This window comes from Notolepis coatsorum (assembly GCF_963971535.1).
Source record: "Notolepis coatsorum genome assembly, chromosome: 1".
Taxonomy (NCBI): domain Eukaryota; kingdom Metazoa; phylum Chordata; class Actinopteri; order Aulopiformes; family Paralepididae; genus Notolepis; species Notolepis coatsorum.
The window spans coordinates 80,691,322-80,711,389 of record NC_140165.1 but is presented as its reverse complement, the minus strand read 5'-3'; the positions used below and the strand labels follow the sequence as shown (position 1 = coordinate 80,711,389).

The 20,068-nt window shown below is 44.6% G+C and overlaps 1 protein-coding gene across 1 annotated transcript in view; it reads left to right on the top strand.

The window, feature by feature from the left end:
- The window catches only part of LOC311239603 (atrial natriuretic peptide receptor 1), a gene marked incomplete at both ends in the record, with an annotated part of 83,160 nt that overhangs the window by 11,230 nt on the left and 51,862 nt on the right, over window positions 1-20,068 (top strand). Inside the window, 4 exons of the mRNA XM_084327973.1 lie at window positions 9,448-9,503; window positions 14,660-14,798; window positions 15,118-15,166; window positions 19,663-19,764. Of these exons, the coding sequence (XP_084184099.1) occupies window positions 9,448-9,503; window positions 14,660-14,798; window positions 15,118-15,166; window positions 19,663-19,764 (346 nt within the window). The remainder of the gene's footprint in view (window positions 1-9,447; window positions 9,504-14,659; window positions 14,799-15,117; window positions 15,167-19,662; window positions 19,765-20,068) is intronic.

The following is a 20,068-nucleotide window of genomic DNA, read 5'->3' as shown; positions in this document are numbered from 1 at the left end:
GAGTAACACCAGCTATATCACTGGTACGAGATCACCTCTGAGTAACACCAGCTAGATCACTGGTACGAGATCACCTCTGAGTAACACCAACTAGATCACTGGTACTCAAACATTGTATTTAAAAGCAATCAAGGAACAGAGATAATAACATAAGATAAGATGATCCTTTATTAATCCCCTTGGGGAAATTCGGGTGTCAAAGCAGCATGGGGGGGGATACAGGGGGGGGGATACATAGCTTCACAGTCCTATACAGTCCAGTATCTATATACACTATAGATACACTTAAAGTATAGATACAAATACAATATAATAAAAAAAAAAAGTACAAACACAAGATAGTCCAGTGATGAGAGTCCAGTGATACTAGTCTCTAGTGCAAAATACAAGATAGTCAGTACGGTGATGTGAGTCTCTAGTTCTCAAGTCCCGAGTTCTGACAGTGATAGTTCTGGCAGCAGATCCGGCCGTCCAAGCCCTTTGTTTTAGAGCCTGATGGCTGCCGGTATAAAGGACCGGCCCAGATGGTTTGTGGTGTGTCGGGGGGGGGGGGGGGGTATAAGTCTTAGGCTGACAATAACACTATGTAACAAACCATCAAATACACTCATAGCACACACACGCACACACACTCACTTTAAATAAACAACTCACTGTAGCACCCACTTTACCCACTTTTATTTTTATTTTTATCAAATCTTTTTAATTTTAATTTTTTCAAACAAGAAACAACACAACACAGTAATGACAATAATACATAACAGACATCCAAGAACATAAACTAACACAACAATGATTAGACAATAAATTAGACAGATTATATATTGGATACACAACCAGTCAAAATAAGTTGTCACAAAGTAAAAGGATAATAAAATAAAATATTTACTATAAAAAAAGGGCTTACCGAGCCCCCTCCACCTCCAGGCCCAACAACCGCAAGCCACAACCCCAGAGGACCCACAGCCCGGCCCCCCGCGAGCCAAAGCACCACGCCTCTTTGGTGCCTCGACCCGCAGAGACCCCGAACCTCGGCCCCCCCCAGTCCGAGCCCACGATCACCAGACCCAGATCAGAAGGGGGTCAGAAAATATACATAGGATCAACATTGAATGAAAAATAATAAATAAAAAAAAAATACAAAAAACACCATAACCACCAACATACATGAATATTCGCTCGTTCTCCCCCCCCCCCCTCTCGCCCCAGGACCCCAACATGGGACATCGATATAATACCTTATTCAGTACTAAATTTTCAGAGTCATATGCGTTCTTTTAGTTTTTCCACCACAGCCAACCAGACCGCGATATTGGCTTCATTAACACCTATGACACGTGCAGTGGAAATCTCCAAATAAATAACATCAAGATAGGTGAGAATCCATACCTTCGGACATAACTTATCTGGTTGTATCCAGCGTGAGGCAATCAGCTTTTTGGCAGCCGTCAGGCCAGCCAAGATGAGTCTCTTTACATGTACAGAGGCCGGCAATTGAGAAACATCATTTAACAATAAAACAGAAGGCAAGGCCGGTATGGTTAGAGAGAAAATCTCTGATAACTGAGCGGTAACATTTTCCCAGAAGATCTCAACAGGAGAGCACTCCCAGTACATATGCATATATGTTCCAATGGCACCGTCTGGACACAAGGTACATCGAGAGTCAGGCCTGAGACCCATTAGGTTCAATCGCCTGGGGGTCAAATAAGTCCTATGAACAAAATTTTGATGAATCTGTTGGTGATCTGGGTTGCGTGATGATAGCCTAATATTTTCCCAGACTGCATCCCAATCAAAATCTATAACCAACTCAGGGATATCCTTTCTCCAAATCGTATTTAAGGGTAGGTCTTTATATGAGGACGTAAGTGCCGATAAAAGTCAGAGACGAAGCCTCTCGATGTCTCTCTGTCATAAAATAATTTGTGAAACCGGTGTCGCTCTAGTGGAGCGTCCCATGGGACTCCATGAGCCTTCAGAGCTGCCCTCATTTGTAAATAAAAGAAAAAGGTGTTTCCGGGGAGATCAAATCCGTTGGATAGGTCCTGAAAAGACCGGATACCAGAGTCATTGAAAATATCCCCCAATGTATGAATGCCTTTCCCCTCCCATCTAGGGTATCTAATGGGTCGTTGTCCAATAAGGAGCAAATTGTTATTGAATAGTGGGGAATGCGTGTGCCATTTATGGCGGTTAGTGCGTGCTTTCTGGGTGTCACACCAAATCTGGATCACATGTGTGATCAGAGGGCCAAATCGTAATTTGCATTGCTTAATTGAAATGTTGGTATACACGATATCTTGAAGTCTATGTGGGGACACCATCTTCTCCTCCAATGGACGCCAGGACACAGCCGCTTGAGCGTCAAACCAAGTGATAATAGGTCTCAAAGAGTAAGCTTGAAAATAATACTTGAAGTCTGGAAATGCCAAACCCCGTCTAGTTTACTCCTCTGTGCAGTGGTTCTCTTTAAGTGTGGGCGTTTGTTATTCCAGACGAATTTATATGCAGCAGAGTGCAGTTTTTGCCAGTAACCAAGAGGGGGAGACAACGGTAGCATGGAGCTGATAAAATTAATTCTGGGTAAAACATTCATCTTAATTATTGAGGTGCGGGCCTGTAATGAGTTCTTTAATTTGGACCACCTGTCAAAATCCTTCGTAATCCTGTCACCCAAGCTGGAGTAGTTATACTTTACTGTCTGGTTAACAGTTGGGAATATTTCAATCCCAAGGCATTTAAAGTGCTCTACCATGAGTATGTTTGCTGGAAGGATGGTTGCCTTCGCAGTCTCGTTGAGTGGAAGGAAGGCTGATTTTGGCCAGTTGATCTTAAATCCAGATAGACTGCCAAAGTCATCTATTACTTGGAGAAGATAGGGCAGAGAGACGGCTGGGTTCTGCATAAATAGGAGTACATCATCCGCGTATAAGCTGATATGGTGATGTGTGCCCTTAATTGACACAGGGGATATAACCCGGGATTGTCTTATGTACTGAGCTAGAGGTTCGAGTGATAGAGCAAAGAGTCCTGGGCTAAGAGGACAACCCTGTCTAGAAGAGCGTGAAACAGCGAATAGTGGTGAGCAAAGCTTCCCTGTCAAGATCATGGCAGAGCACCTTAGCATATAGCTTGAGATCGGATCCGAGGAGACATAAGGGTCTATAGCTGCCACATTCGGTGGGGTCCTTATCTTTCTTGAGTAGAACAGATATAAGTGCCATATTGACATCCCTGGAAAAATTGCCCTCCTCGACTGAGTGTAAAATCATTGAAAGTAATAAGGGACCAAGTATATCCCAAAACGCAGTATAGAGTTCCGGTGGAATGCCGTCCCAACCAGGAGCCGTGCCCCGCTGCATGTCAGCAATTGCTTCCCTGAGCTCATCTAGTGTGATAGGTTTAGCTAACCGTTTAGCGTCCTCCTCTGAGATTTGTGGTAGGTTAATTTGACTAAGATAGTCCTCCAGCTTGGCGTGATCAAAGACCACTTCCGACTCGTACAGGTTGGAATAAAACGAGCGAAATGTATCGTTGATTTTGTTGGGGTTGGTGGTTATCTCCCCCTGTTGGTTCTTAATGGCAGGGATATCTGCAAATTGATCGCTGGCCCGTATCTTCATAGCCAGTAGGTGACTAGGTCTAGAGCCATGAAAGTAGTAGTGTTGTCTTGTTCTGTGCATTTGAAATTCAGACTGTTGTCTTAAAATGGAGTTAATCTCCTTTTTCACCACTTTAATTTGGAGCTCCAGCCGGCTAGAATATCGGTGCTGCATAGAAGACATCATTGTTTTATGCAGCTCTTCCAATTCTACTAACTTGGAGAGACGCCCCTTGCGGAGATTGGAAGCAAATAGAGTGGTTGTAACTGAGGGGTTACAAAACCCTGACTGTATTAAAGATTGTGATAGATTAAACCACTACTACATATTATTATTACTTGCCAGACAGTACAGTTAAATATGGCAGACACTCAATAGACGGCACGGTGACAAAGAGATAACGTTTACAGTATTTTATTATCAATGTCAAATATACAACTGAGAATTACTTGGTCGCTCTTTTATGGCGAATGATATTAGAATGTCAGAGTATCAAAGTCAGTGGGAATGAATAATTCCTAGGCTAAGGATACTAGACCGGAACGCTGCATGGTGTGAGATGGCGATATAGGGGGGCAAACGAGGGTATAGCTGGAGACTGGTGATTTCCCCCACGGAGTGGTAAGCTCCAGAGGATTGAAAAATAGACGGATACTCCGGCTGGTCACTGGAGAAAGGGGGTCTCATACGGATCCGGTCCTTGTAATCCAAGTGCTCAATAGCAGGGTAATAGCTCTTAATCCAAAGCCCGACGGCAGTGATGATAGCTAGCTAGCTTCGTCCTCGAAGCTAGCCCGATGCAGATCTTCAGGGTAGTTAAATCCAAACGACAATGGTATTAACGATGCTCTTCTCCACGGTACTACGTTTCCACAAGTCACTATAATCCACCAACAATGGTTCTACAATATCAAGGTCGTATCTAAGGAGCTACTAGTTATCCATAACGATACACCGCGGTAGGTTCCACTGCTCACATGTCCAATAGTTCTGCTGCTAGGTTCACCTCGTGTTCTGATACTAATTACGTTAAGTCCACACACACTTGCTAAGGTTCACACTAGTTACTAGGTTCACGCTTCACTTCACGTTACTGCTGCACACCGAACTTCGGACGAACTGCACACGTTAGGTCAAACTGCTGCTGCTTGCGCCTTCCACAATATATACTTAAATTGCTTTCTAGGGCGCAACCGAATCTCTTGTCCGGAATCAAGTTTCAAGTTTCTTTAATAGTTGTCATACAGAAGTACAGAATACTTTTGTACAAAATGCTTCTTACTGTTGCGCTCCAGAGACTGTGCATGACAAGATAAGTATGAAATAAAAACATAGTAAAAATTAGAAGTAAAAAAAGAGGTCACAGTGTTCAGTTTAGACATATGTACAATGTTCGTAGACGTAGTTACCATACAATATACAATACTGTGCAGTGTACTAATATACAATACTATATAGTGCAAGGCATAAATGGACGAGGTGCAGTTTAGGTACAATTCACAGTAGGTGTACGAGTTGTAGTGCAAATCCTTTATCAATAAATATAAAGTGTAAGTGTGTTTGTGTGATCTAAAGTGTGGAGAGTGGGTGCTGCAGTGTGTTGTTTGTTTGAGTGAGTGTGTGCGTGTGGGTGTGTGTGCTGTGTGCATTTGATGGTTGTTGCATAGTGATTATTGTTCGTTTAGCGATTATTGTTCGTTTAGCAGCCTGATGGCCTGGGGATAGAAGCTCCTTCTGAGTCTTTCTGTGCTCGCCATAAGACTCCGGTATCGCTTGCCTGACGGCAGCAGTTCAAAGAGGCAGTTGTTCGGGTGGCTCGAGTCCTTAATAATTATCTTAGCCTTCCCCTTGCACCGCTTGTTGTAAATGTTCTGGAGGGTGGGAAGCCCCCCTCTAATTGTGCGTTCGGCTGAACGTGTCACTCTTTGTAGTCTGCTACGGTCTTGTGCAGTGCTATTCCCAAACCAGGAGGTGATGTTGCCGGTCAGGATGCTCTCTATTGTACATGAGTAGAAGTTCCTAAGGATCTTCTGACTGACTTGGAACTTCCTTAGGCGCCTGAGGAAGTAGAGGCGTTGTCGTGCCTTCTTCACAACACTGTCAATGTGTGTGGTCCATGTCAAGTCCTCGGATATGTGGGCTCCGAGGTACTTGAAACTGTTCACTCTCTCAACTGGTGCCCCGTCGATGCTGAGGGGGCTGTAGTCCTTGACCCCCGACCTCCTGAAGTCCACAATCATCTCTTTTGTTTTGCTGACGTTCAGGGAGAGGCAGTTCTCCTGACACCACTGTGACAGGTTCTCTACCTCTTCCAGGTAGGCCCTTTCGTCGTTGGCAGAGATCAGGCCCACCACTACTGTGTCATCAGCAAATTTGATGATGGTGTTGTTGTTCCGCTGTGCTACGCAGTCATGTGTGTACAGGGAGTAGAGGAGGGGGCTCAGAACACAGCCCTGGGGGGCCCCTATGTTGAGCGTGATGGATGAGGAGGTGCAGTTGCCGGCTCTTACCACCTGGGGTCTGCCCGTCAGGAAGTCCAGGACCCACTGGCACAGGTCATAGTTCAAGCCCAGGTCCCTGAGCTTGGCTATGAGTTTGGAGGGGACTATGGTATTGAATGCTGAGCTGTAGTCGATGAACAGCATTCTCACATAGTTCCCCTGCCTCTTGTCCAGATGTGATGCTGCTGTGTGCAGCACATGGGCTATGGCGTCCTCCGTGGACCTGTTGGGGCGATATGCAAATTGCAGAGGGTCCAGGTTGATGGGGAGGGAGGAACAGATGTAGCCCTTCACTAGCTTCTCAAAGCACTTCATGGCTATGGAGGTGAGGGCTACAGGGCGGTAGTCGTTGAGGCAAGCGGGCGTAGATTTTTTGGGTACAGGGATGATGGTGGACTTCTTCAGACAGGTGGGGATGACGGCCTGTTCCAAGGACAGGTTGAAGATGTCAGTGAATACCGGGGCCAGTTGGTCGGCACAGACTTTTAGGACGCGGCCGGGGATGCCGTCCGGTCCTGCTGCCTTCCTGATATCCACTTTTTTAAAGATCCGTCTCACCTCATGCTCTGTTACCCTGAACACTGAGTCTCCATCAGCAGACCCCCCCCCCCCCCCATTGCCGTGGTTTGTAGGCTGGTGTTGTTATTCACAGCCTCAAACCTCGCATAGAAGGAGTTGAGATCATTTGCTAAGGAGATGTCACTGTTCAGTTTGAGGGGGGTTCCTTTGTAGTCTGTCATTGTTCTGAGGCCCTGCCACATGCCTCTAGAGTCAGCCTGTTCAAACTGAAGTTCAACTTTATCCCTGTAACGCCGTTTTGCCTCTATTACTGCTCTCCTGACGTTGTATCTTGCCATCTTGTGTTCTTCCATGTTGCCTGTCACCAGCCCGGTGTTGTATGCTGATGTGCGCACTTTCAGAGCCTCACGGACGGATTTGTCTACCCAGGGCTTTTGATTTGGGTAGATATTAATTTTGGTGGAGGGGATTATTACTTCTACCTGAGTACAGACATAGTCAATCACCGTTTCGGTGTATTCGTTATGCGCTGGCCAAGGGCATGTCTCAACTTGTCCGAACTCGTCTTTGAACTTGTCTGGGGGGCGCGATTGTTGGCGCCGCCAGTGTCAAGGGCGTTGTCCAATGAGGAAAGCAAATAATGCTATGATTCAAACGGAGGCTTAAAGGGATATAGCTTATATATATAAATAATATACAAGTTATATAAATAATAAAACGTAGATTCTCAGTGTTAATCTGGCCCTTCACAACAGTGGTATTACTCCTAATAAACCCCTTAACCGCATTCCACAAAGTTCTGGGGTCCTGTACCGATCCAGCATTAAACTGCAAGAATTCAATGAGCTTCTCCTTAAATTGTAGGTTAAATTCCTTGTTCTTCAGCAGCGTTGAGTTAAAGCGCCATCTAGGGGCACAAGACGTCATTTTGCTGAGTGAACCCTTAAGGAGGATGTATTTGTGGTCTGACAGTGCAATGGGCTTCAAGTCAACGTCAAAGCTATCGAATAGCCTAGGGGAGGAGAAAACATAATCAATTCTGGAGAAAGTTTTATGTCTCGCGGAGAAAAAATAGTAGTCTCGCGAGGTTGGGTTGAGTAACCGCCACATATCAATAACCCCCGTGTCTTTAGACCAGCCACGTAGGGCCGCAGTAGCTTGCTTCTGATCGTGGGTTACAGCATCTCCGGATTTATCAATCAATGGATCCCACATGGTATTGAAATCAGCACCCACTATGAATGAGTACTCAGGTAGTTTCAGCATAGTTTCAGCTGTTGTAAGTGCAGTATAAAAGTGCGCGTCATACACATTAGGGGCGTAAGCAGCTATAAGAGCAATTTTCCTGTTAGTATATTCCATCTTCGCAATAGCAATTCGTCCTTCAGCATCAGACCACACGTCTAATAGTTTAATATTCAACTTCCGCTTAGCCACTATGGCTACTCCCTGGGATTTAGTGCTAAAAGAAGAGGAGTTTATATAATGATAATTCTTTTTTGCAAGTTTAGCACTGTCAGCCTTTAAAAGATGCGTTTCACTCAGCAAATCCACATCAACCTCCTGTCTTTTCAACCATGTTAGTACACTTGTGCGTTTATGTTGAATATTAAGCCCCCCTGAATTCCAGATCAAGATGTTTAAATTAGCCATAGTCCAACCATGTTGCAGTATGACTGAACGTGATTCCCCTGAAGTAGAGCACCATAACACATGCACATCCCCACGCTAAGGTCCTGTTGGGCAAGAGCAGACATACAGTAGAGACCAGGTCACAGCAACCAAAACCACATTACGTAACTTAACCATTCTAACCAGAATTGTATATTGTAACGATTTAGGAATAGGGGAACCCCCCATCTCTCAACAGAGAGAATCAATCTATATCAATATAGAGCTCAGTGCATAGGAACATTATGCAGACGATAAAGGCACATGAAACATAGTTCGTCCGAACTGAACTTGAATAAAGTGAGGTACTCTTAACACATGTCGAAATAATACCACTGTGGAAATAAACCCAGATCATTACCGTGCTGCTATCGGTGAGGTAATGCAGCGTCGGTGACGGTCTTGTGTTCTGCTGTGATAAGAAAGAGAGTTAAATGCACGCATTGTCCGCAGCGGTAGGATAACCTCGATCTGCCACCCGCATACAGTTCGTTGCAAAGGGGATCAACCCCCTCGGTTGAACGGGTCATAAGCACATTCAATCTGTTTGAGTGAGAATTGTGATCTTCATCCCGCTCGGTTAGAGCCGAATAAAGACAACAAACATACGTAACAAACCTCGCGCCGTTCAATGCATAGTTCGAGTGTTAGATGATAAAAAAGGCAAGAGATAAAGAATAAAGAAAAAACTGATAAGAGTAAAGGGCGTCTGAATTACATTCAAATAGTCAGTAATCATGTTCGTGATTGAGACAGTACCGTATAGAAAAGTCAAGTATTACCGTTCTGAGGATTGAGAAAGCCCCTCATTGCCCGTCGTTCAGTGTATGCTCCACCGTGGCCGGTCTGTTCCTCTCAGTCGGAATGACTGTATTGCTCTTCCGAATGAAGTCCTGCGCCTCGGATGGTGACTTGAATAGACGGTTGCACGACACCTCACCCCGTCCCGTCTTCACTTTCAGCGTTGCTGGGAATAGTAGAAACACCTCCACCGCCCTCTCTCGTGCTAGATCCATGGCGCTGGCAAATGCTCTGCGACGTCTCGCTGTGTAATCACTGAAGTCGGCGGCGAATCTCAGTGTACGGCCATTCACCACCGGAGGTTTCAGTCTGGCCTCCCTCAAAATATGCTGTCTTGTCTGGAATCTCAGGCAGCAGAAGATGAATGTGCGCAGGTTTGTACGCTCGCCCTTCAACTGGGTAGCGGGTCTGAAGATCCTATGAGCTTTCTCGATCTCAGGGCGAGCTAGCTTCGGGAACCATTTTGGTATCATTTCCTCTAGGTACTTTATCGGTTCGTATATTCTAACATTACATCTCCTACCACGGTCCTCCAGATCCGCCGACTTCATCTCACATTCACGTAGTTTGTCCTCCAAGTATAATATTCCCGCGACATTGGTCTCAGCCACCTCCACGGCCGAGGACAGACCTCCCTCCGCCACAGCTAATCTTGTGTCCATGCTGGCCACCGTCTCCTGCAATGCATCCACCCTGCCATGATAGCGTCTGTTTCCTCACGGAAAATCGACCTAATCCACGTCGTTCAGGGTTTCCATCTTGTTCTGCGTCTGTTAGACATAATTCTAACTTCAAGAAAATTAAATGGTATAAAAAATAAAACGTAATCAAGGTTAATGTGGTTTGGTTGCCGAGCTCCGTAAAATCAGCCAGCCATGCACTGCGGATCGGAAGTCCTCCTTTACCCACTTTCTTTAACACACTTTATATTTATTGGTAAAGAGATTTGCACTACAACTCATACCTCATTACACCTTACCCTAAATTGTATCTCATCCCATTTCTGCATTGTACTGTATATTGTATTGTAACTCAGTTACTTTTTCTACTCTGCATTGTATATTGTATATATGTATATTGAATACTTTTGTTTACGTACTTGACTTCTATTTTATACTTTTCTTTTTTTTTTTCACTTTTTGTCCCCATTTTCTATTTTTCTCCCATCCCAATTTCGTATATCCAATTATTCCCTCCCCTGTCTTGAACGTTGCTAGACTATGCATCCCACAGGTCGGTTGTAGTGAGGACAGAAGCCTTGCATCACGTGTCCCCTCCGGTACACGAGGAGGCAGCCTGTCGCATCTATTCACCGCAGCAGCTCGAACTCTCAGTGGCGAGGAGTAGCGTGTGGGAGGCTCACGCTGCCCCCGTCACTTCCTGCTTCCGTCGCACCGGCGTCACCAAACCGACCTGTAGGAATCGCTGTCCACAATGTCAAATCCCCACCCACCGGCTTTCCCACCCTCTAACACTTGCCAATTGTGTTAGTATGAACGACCGGCCAGCCGGTAGCAACGCAGAGAGCTGGGCTCGAACCCAGCGTCTCCTGCGTTAGAGGCGAGCGCCTTGCCCACTGCGCCAATCAGCCGCCCTATTTTATACTTATTTTATACTTATCTATTTTTATCTAGCACACCCTCAGGAGCAAAACAGAAAGAAGCATTTCATATAAAAGTATTCTGTATTTTTGTATGACAACAAGAAACTTGAACTTGAACTTGAACTTGAACAAGCTTCTTCATTCTGACTAGCTCCTAGGGGGTGAGAGGGGTTCTTCAGGATGGCTTCTAGCTTTTTCCTCATCCTCCTCTCAGCTACCACCTCTAGGTTATCCAGCTCACCACCCACTACAGAGCTAGCCTTGTTCAGCTTGCTGGAGACCCTCGAGTTGATGTTGCCCCCCCAGCACACCACAGCAAAAAAGAGGACGCTGGCTACAACCGGCTGCTAGAAAGATAGCAGCAGTCGGTTGCACACGTCGAACGACCTGAGTCTCCTCACGAAGAACAGCCTACTCTGTCCCTTCCTGTAGAGGGCCTCAGTATTGTCCGACCAGTCCAGTTTTTCGTTCAGTTGAACTCCAACGAACTTGTAGGACTCCACCATCTCTACCTCCTCCCCTCCGTGGATTATGGGAGAAGGGGGACCGTTCCTACCTCTCCGATAGTCCACCACCAGCTCCTTTGTCTTGCTGACGTTGAGTTGGAGCTGGTTACTGTCCGACCATCCTACGAAGCTCTCCACCAGAGCCCTGTATTCAGCCTCATCGTCATCCACAATGTAGCTGATGATGGAGGGGTCATCGGAGAACTTCTGCAGGTGGCACGTTCTTGTGTTGTAGCGGAAGTCAGAGGTGTAGAGGGTAAACAAAAAGGGTGATAGCACGGTACCCTGGGGAGCACCGGTGTTGCTCACCAGCACCTCTGATTGGCTGCCCTGAAGTCTCACGTACTGAGTTCTGCTGGTGAGGTAGTCGGTGATCCAGGCCACCATTCCCTGGTCCAGCTGGATCCCAGTGAGCTTCTCCTCTAGCCGCAGTGGCTGGATGGTATTAAATGCGCTGAACATGATCCTCACTGAGCTGCGTGGCCTCTCCAGGTGTGTGTAGGCCCTGTGGAGCATGTAGGTCATGGCCTCTCCCCTGGGCCCTCATTTATCAATTTTTCTCAGAAAGTATTCTATTTTCATACGTAAGCACAGAATTTAGAATGTGTGCACGCACAAAAAAAACGGGACTTATCACACGTGCGTACACAGGTCCTACGCACACCTTGATAAATATGACTTTGATCCTACGTTTGAGCTTGTGCACTGTTTTAAGTATTTGCATACCAGAACCGCCCCGATTAACCATATACGGTAATGGAACACCCCCATGAAATGTGGAAAAGTGGACTAACCCGAGCGAACTCTGAGAGACTTCACTGAGAGCGAGATTGATCACCGAGGTCCAACCAACAAATTGAACAGCATTTCCCGTTGTGAACAATCTTATTTGGAAACATGACACACAGAATAATAGTATTTAGCGTTTTATTTTAAACAATATTTAATCGTATGATTATAGATATTTTTAGAAAATAAATAAATCCAATGAAGTTGCCAAGTTCACAGTCAACTCTGCGCTCTAATGCCTATTATGTGCGCTCGTCATGAGCCCGTTCTGGTCAGAGTCATATGGCTTCAGTGGATAACTATGATCTGCATTTAAGTGAATAATGAGACTCCGGCCACCGGCACATTATCAGCCAAAATGCGCATCGCAGATTATCTGTACATTGACCAAGTGGAATCCCGTTCACATTACTGATTACTGATGGAGCAAACTCTGAGAGATTGTTCACAGAGGCGCTGCCGAACCAAGATATAATATGATGTGTATAATATAATGTGTGTAGAGGCATATGCTATAGGGATGCCCCGATCACGTTTTTTGTCACCGATACCGATCACCGATCGTCGTGAGCCATATCGGCCGATACCGATCCGATACCGATCGTTTTTGATTAAAAAGAAATTAAAAATTATTTTATATAAAAAGTTTTTTTTTTTTTTAATAAAATATATATATTATATAATTAGACTTGTACTTGTATTATCTGCGAGACATCGCCACCACGCAACAAGTCAAAATGCTCGCTATCTGCAAACAGCTCCACTGTCTGTGTGTACTCTAGTAGCCCAGCTCCAAAAAGGATTCTCCGGCGCTGCAGCGGGACCCTATTGGTAACGTTATGCTTTGATCATTTCACATTCAGCAAGCCCTCAGCTCGAATACGCATTAAATCAATGTTATAAGACATTGATATCAAGAGCTATCTGTAGCTACTGCTAGCCGGCTAGATGACGTTAAGACAGAACTTTAGTTCAATGGGACATTTCGTTTTGAACAGTAAACTAACGTCAGCTAACGCAAGCTAACGCAAGCTACCGGAGGTATGAACATGGACTACTAGATTTTCTGGATCATTTGTTGATATCAGGAGCTATCGGTAGCTAGCCGGCTAAATACCGTTAGACAATGCCTACTAAACGTGAATAGTTGACTGGGTAATTTTGTTTAAACAGTAACGATAGCTAGGTAGCTAACGTTAGCGCAGGTCGAATGCACTACAGACTCGAGCAGAGGAGCCGCACCTCTTTGTTTACAAACTCTACACGGGGGCGGGCGGGGCTAGGGAGGAGGAGCAGTTTGCAGGTCCTGTGCGTCTGAGACAAGCGAGTGCGATATCCACTTGATCAGTTTCCGCGATCGGCGAATATGACTCATTATCGGAATTCCCCGATCGCATATTTATACTGATTATCGGCCGATAACGATCGGTGGCCGATCGATCGGGGCATCCCTAATATGCTACAATCTATTTTGTTGTTGGTATTAGGCAGCCTATATGAAGTACATATAATAGCAGCCCTACATTATGCAACAGTAACTTGCGCATATAATAACACACAGCCCTGCGAAGCCTGCATACAGTAAACTAACTTGATCATTAATCTAGCTGTTGTATCTTTACGCTTATGAAAACATTAAATAATATGTATAGGCTATAGGCCGTCGCTTTAGCCTATATTCTCAAATTGCATTTAATGGCTGAATGAATGAATGCATGAAAACTTTATTAACAGATTGCAGAATGGGTACAATACAGTACGGCTCAATACACACAATTGTTAAGGGGATGCAGACCAGAGAAAGACTTTTGTCTTGTTTACATCAGGGTCCCCCAACTCGAGTCCTCGATATCCTCGCGGACGGACCAGTATACCTTTATATCATATCATATTCATATCATAGTTTACTCTATCAGCCTACCAGCATGTAATACGTTCTTTGTTAGAACTCAACTCGTTATTATTTTGCGCATAGATTGCAGAAATACGGGGACGTTTTGATTTAGGCTTTGACACAGAATACAAGTCATGATATCACCCACACGATATATGCTCTGTGTCCAGAGCATGTATGCTTTTCATTCATTTAAGACACATTTATTGCAAGGGTTTTGTCTACACATACACTCAACAAATAACCTCTGTCTGTTCTCGTTGCAATGCGTTTATATCGTGAGTGTTCATATGACTTGTATTCTGCTTACAGCTTCGGGGTTCCACTTATTACGTTTAACAATGGCAAAGCCTTTTAAATATAATCAAAACGTTCCCGTATTTCTGCAATATATGCGCAAAATAATAACGAGTTGAGTTACGCGGAGCGCAGTCAGTGCTTATTTCCGCGTTGTAAAAATATTCTACCACCGGGCGCCAACTACGCATGGTCCGACCTGTGCTTAAATATACGCACAAAGTCAAGCACAAGTTCAAATTGATAAATCCCACACTTTGCTTAGAAATGATCGTACGCACGGGTTACACACATATCTGTGCGTACGTCAAGTTGATAAATGAGGGCCCAGGTGTGTATAGGCCCTGTGGAGCATGTAGGTGATGGCCTCTCCAGGTGTGTATAGGCCCTGTGGAGCATGTAGGTGATGGCATCCTCCTGTGCACTACGTTTGACTGGAGGACATGTGATGGATATGTGGTTTCCCGTATCAGACTACGGGCTGTGGACCTATCGGAGGCAGGATGGGGCGGAGCCTCAGACAACCTATCAGCTGAGACTGTTGGAAGTGTACACACCCCCTGAATGTCAAAACTGTAAAATGGAGCCAATGCTGGCAGGAGATGTGTTCAGGTAACGCACGCACGCACGCACGCACGCACGCACGCACGCACGCACGCACGCACGCACGCACGCACGCACGCACGCACGCACGCACGCACGCACGCACGCACGCACGCACGCACGCACACACACACACACACACACACACACACACACACACACACACACACACACACACACACACACACACACACACACACACACACACACACACACACACACACACACACACACACACACACACACACACACACACACACACACACACACAGAGAGATAATAAGGCATACGGAAAGGTATAAAACAGAAGCATGGTGTTTTGTTGCAGTTATTCTATCATTCTGTTGGAGATCGCCACACGCAGCGATCCAGTCCCTGTAAGTCTGAACATCACTCTCCACTGTGAGGCTTTTCACACCATCTCTCCATTAAGTCTGTGAGCCCCCCCCCTCCCCCCTCCCCCCCTCGCCCAGCGGGCCCCCCCCCCCCCCCCCCCATCACTGACCTACTGGGACGCAGGAGGCGTGTAGCCTTTTTACAACGCATCTGCGTTTCCGGGTTCCCGTTTTGCGCTCTGATTGGCCGCTGACCTACACTAGTACGCCCCCCTCGCTATGAGCGTAGCAGGAGGACGGACGCTGAAATCGAACAGCTGTTTCCGCAAGTACGCCCCGCTCGCTATGAGCCGCCGTTCTCGAAACCTAACAATGCCCGATCTAAACTGGTTCTCTCCTCTTTGTATACCTTTGTCCTCACAAGTATTCTGCCAGGGAACTTATGGACACGACAATAGTAGTAGTTATAAGACGCTGTTGTTAGCTTAAATGCTAACGTGGATGGGATCGACCATAGCATTGCGGCTAGGCTAGCTACCTAGTACCGCTAGTTGAATGGATAAACGTTATTTAACATTGCAGAATGTTATTACTTATTACTATTGTCGTGTCCATAAGTTCCCTGGCAGAATACTTGTGAGGACAAAGGTATACAAAGAGGGTGCTTTGTCCTCACAAGTATTCTGCCAGGGAACTTATGGACACGACAATAGTAGTAGTTATAAGACGCTGTTGTTAGGTTACATGCTAACGTGGATGGGATCGACCATTGCATTGCGGCTAGGCTAGCTACCTAGTACCGCTAGTTTAATGGATAAACGTTATTTAACATTGCAGAATGTTATTACTTATTACTATTGTCGTGTCCATAAGTTCCCTGGCAGAATACTTGTGAGGACAAAGGTATACAAAGAGGGCGCTTTGTCCTCACAAGTATTCTGCCAGGGAACTTATGGACAGGACAATAGTAGTAGTTATAAGACGCTGTTGTTAGCTTACATGCTAACGTGGATGGGATCGACCATTGTGTAACAAGCTTGATAATAATAAACAAACCTGTTCAGCTATAAAGAATGAGAGTACTGGAACAGTGTTAAATTCAAAGTGTTGTATTAACCAAAAAGAGGATCAAAATAAATGGGGCACCCCATAGCAACGTATGGTACAACAAAAATCATCTCAAACCAATAAGAACGGTCCTGTCAGCTTTACAGTCCATTAGCCCCAACATAAATGCTACCATGTATGTTTACCATGTATAATGTTACCATGCCTATGTTACCATGTATGTTTACCATGTATGTTTACCATGTATAATGTACCGTGTATGATGTTACCATGTATGTTTACCATGTATGTTTACCGTGTATAATGTTACCATGCCTATGTTACCATGTATGTTTACCATGTATGTTTACCATGTATAATGTACCGTGTATGATGTTACCATGTATGTTTACCATGTAAGTTGACCATGTATAATGTACCGTGTATGATGTTACCATGTATGTTTACCATGTATGTTTACCGTGTATAATGTTACCATGCCTATGTTACCATGTATGTTTACCATGTATGTTTACCATGTATAATGTACCATGTATGATGTTACCATGTATGTTTACCATGTATGTTTACCATGTATAATGTACCGTGTATAATGTTCAGGCCTACCAGACCATGCAGCCTGCATGGTAGTTAGTAGTGTCCAATAACACTCAAACCTTTGAGTGTCCAAAAGGTGATAAGTCCTGGGTTGATCCACATCTTAGAAAAGGAAAGGAAAAAGAAGTAATCCACTGGGAAGCAACACTGCAGCTGACCTGTCCTTGGTTACTGAAGAATCTTTTAGGAGGCCTGGCAAAATCCCTCCTTCCTCTCACAATAGCAGTAGCAAAACAAAACTCCATGAGGCCATGATTCCAATCCAAGATGGCCCCCTGCTGGTTGGGACCGCCCCTAACCACACCCATACCTGGAATCTTAAAGGTCAAGTGACCCAAATATGCTGACATTGGCACATCCTAACATATTGGGCCCACACTTCATTTATCAACACATTGACATCTTCTTCATAAAGTAACGCATGTTACAATTGCATTGCAGCTAGGCTAGCTACCTAGTACCGCTAGTTGAATGGATAAACGTTATTTAACATTGCAGAATGTTATTACTTATTACTATTGTCGTGTCCATAAGTTCCCTGGCAGAATACTTGTGAGGACAAAGGTATACAAAGAGGGCGCTTTGTCCTCACAAGTATTCTGCCAGGGAACTTATGGACAGGACAATAGTAGTAGTCACACCGGTTCCTGACAGGCAGCGAGCGAGCGAACTGGAGACGAAATCGTGCGCGACACTGTCCTGATATGACGCGGCGCGTGTCCGAGTGTGTCTGTGTGTGTGTGTGTGTTACCAGGAACAGGGGGCAAAGCAGCCTGCGATTCTTGACCAATAAAAAGTGTTTAGGGGCGGGACTCGGACGCGTAATCACTCAACTAGAGACACAGCGAGCGAATATTTGAGGGGGGAACGACATCGCCGCTCAGTTCGCTGTCGCTCGCGGCAGATCAGGATAGTCTGATTGAAACGAATACATTTTAATCATTTTCGCAATCACGCTCACTCGCGTCGCTGCCTGTCAGGAAGGGGTGTTATAAGACGCTGTTGTTAGCTTACATGCTAACGTGGATGGGATCGACCATAGCATTGCGACTAGGCTAGCTACCTAGTACCGCTAGTTGAATTGATAAACGTTATTTAACATTGCAGAATGTTATTACTTATTACTATTGTCGTGTCCATAAGTTCCCTGGCAGAATACTTGTGAGGACAAAGGTATACAAAGAGGGCGCTTTGTCCTCACAAGTATTCTGCCAGGGAACTTATGGACACGACAATAGTAGTAGTTATAAGACGCTGTTGTTAGCTTACATGCTAACGTGGATGGGATTGACCATAGCATTGCGGCTAGGCTAGCTACCTAGTACCGCTAGTTGAATGGATAAACGTTATTTAACATTGCAGAATGTTATTACTTATTACTATTGTCGTGTCCATAAGTTCCCTGGCAGAATACTTGTGAGGACAAAGGTATACAAAGAGGAGAGAACCATTTTAGATCGGGCATTGCTAGGTTTCGAACCTATCAAGCTAAGCTAAGCTACGTTAGCTACTCACGTTGTATACACAATATGTACAACGTTACAAGCTCAAACACCTTATAACTACTACTATTGTCGTGTCCATAAGTTCCCTGGCAGAATACTTGTGAGGACAAAGGTATACAAAGAGGAGAGAACCATTTTAGATCGGGCATTGTTAGGTAACAGCTGTTCGATTTCAGCGTCCGTCCTTCTGCTACGCTCATAGTGAGGGGGGCGTACTAGCATAGGTCAGCGGCCAATCAGAGCGCAAAACGGGAAACGCGGATGCGTTGTAAAAAGGCTACACGCACCCGGGAGCCCCAGGGTTATGTGTATGTTGGTAGTGTGATAGTAAAGGGTTAACCTTCTGTAGTGTGGTAGTGAAAGGGTTAAATTATATGGCCCCCAATTGTATAAGATATAATTTATCAAAAGGCCCTACAAACGAGTATTCCAGTTGTTCAGAACATGCCCCTGGAGGGGGGGGGGGGTCCACCATCACACCCGCTGTGTATCATCTGGTCTGGGATCAGTCTTTGATCCCATGTGGTATTCCATACTGTCATCCACTTGAATCTACTCTACTGTAATCTACTGTAATCTAATCTACTAATCTACTCTACTCTACTATAATATACTGTAATTATATCTACTCTACTGTAAACTAATCCACTAATCTACTATACTCTACTACTGTAATCTACTGTAATCGAATCTACTAATCTACTCTACTCTACTATACTCTGATGTAATCTAATCTACTCTACTATAAACTATTGTAATATAATCTACAAATCTACTATATACTATACTCTAATCAAATCTACTAAACTACTTTACTATACTATAATCTACTGTAATACAGTATAATCCACTAGTCTACTCTACTCTACTTTAATCTACTGTAATCTAATGTACTCTACTCTGCTCTACTCTGCTGTAATCTACTCTAATATATCCACTAATATACTCTACTCTACTGTAATCTAATCTACTGTAATGTAATCCACTAATCTACTCTACTGGTCTCTACTCTATTCTCTAATTATACTCTACTCTACAGTAATCTACTGTAATATACTCTATGAATCCACTCTACTCTAACCATAATCTATTAATCCACTCTACTCAAGACAAATTACTCTAATCTACTGTGATCTAATCTAATCCACTAAACTACTCTACTCTACTCTAATCTGATCTACTGTAATCTAATCCATTCATCTACTCTACCTTTCTCTATTCTACTCTAATCTACTGCAATGTAATCTACTACTCTGCTCTACTCTACTCTTCTCTGCTCATATATTCAAGTCTATTACTCTCTGGACTTCACAGAGAACAGTGGATAAATACCAACATCTACTGTGTATGTTCTGGTTCTATTCCCAGGTAGAGGAGTCTAGTCTAGAGTGTGCTTGGTGTCCTCCGCTCCCAGAGCTGATCTCCAGCAGGGCCGACAGCTCCTGCCCATGTCCTGCTGACTATGTAGAGGTAAGATGAGAAGCACATTCAGTCACAGACTCATACCCCCCGACACTCAACCAACCGCCTCGGCCAGTCCTTCATACCAGCGGCCTTCAGGCTCCACAACAGTGGCCAGGGACTGCTGCCAGACATCCAACTACTAGGAACCTAGTAGCTGACCCCCGCACCTAAAAGGACAATACCGCACCTTATGTGAATACTGTATACTTCATCAGAGCATATATTTAGCATTTAGTATTTTTTATATTATATATTAGATTCGATTTAGACTATTGGATTATTAGATTATATATTGCATATATTTAGCATT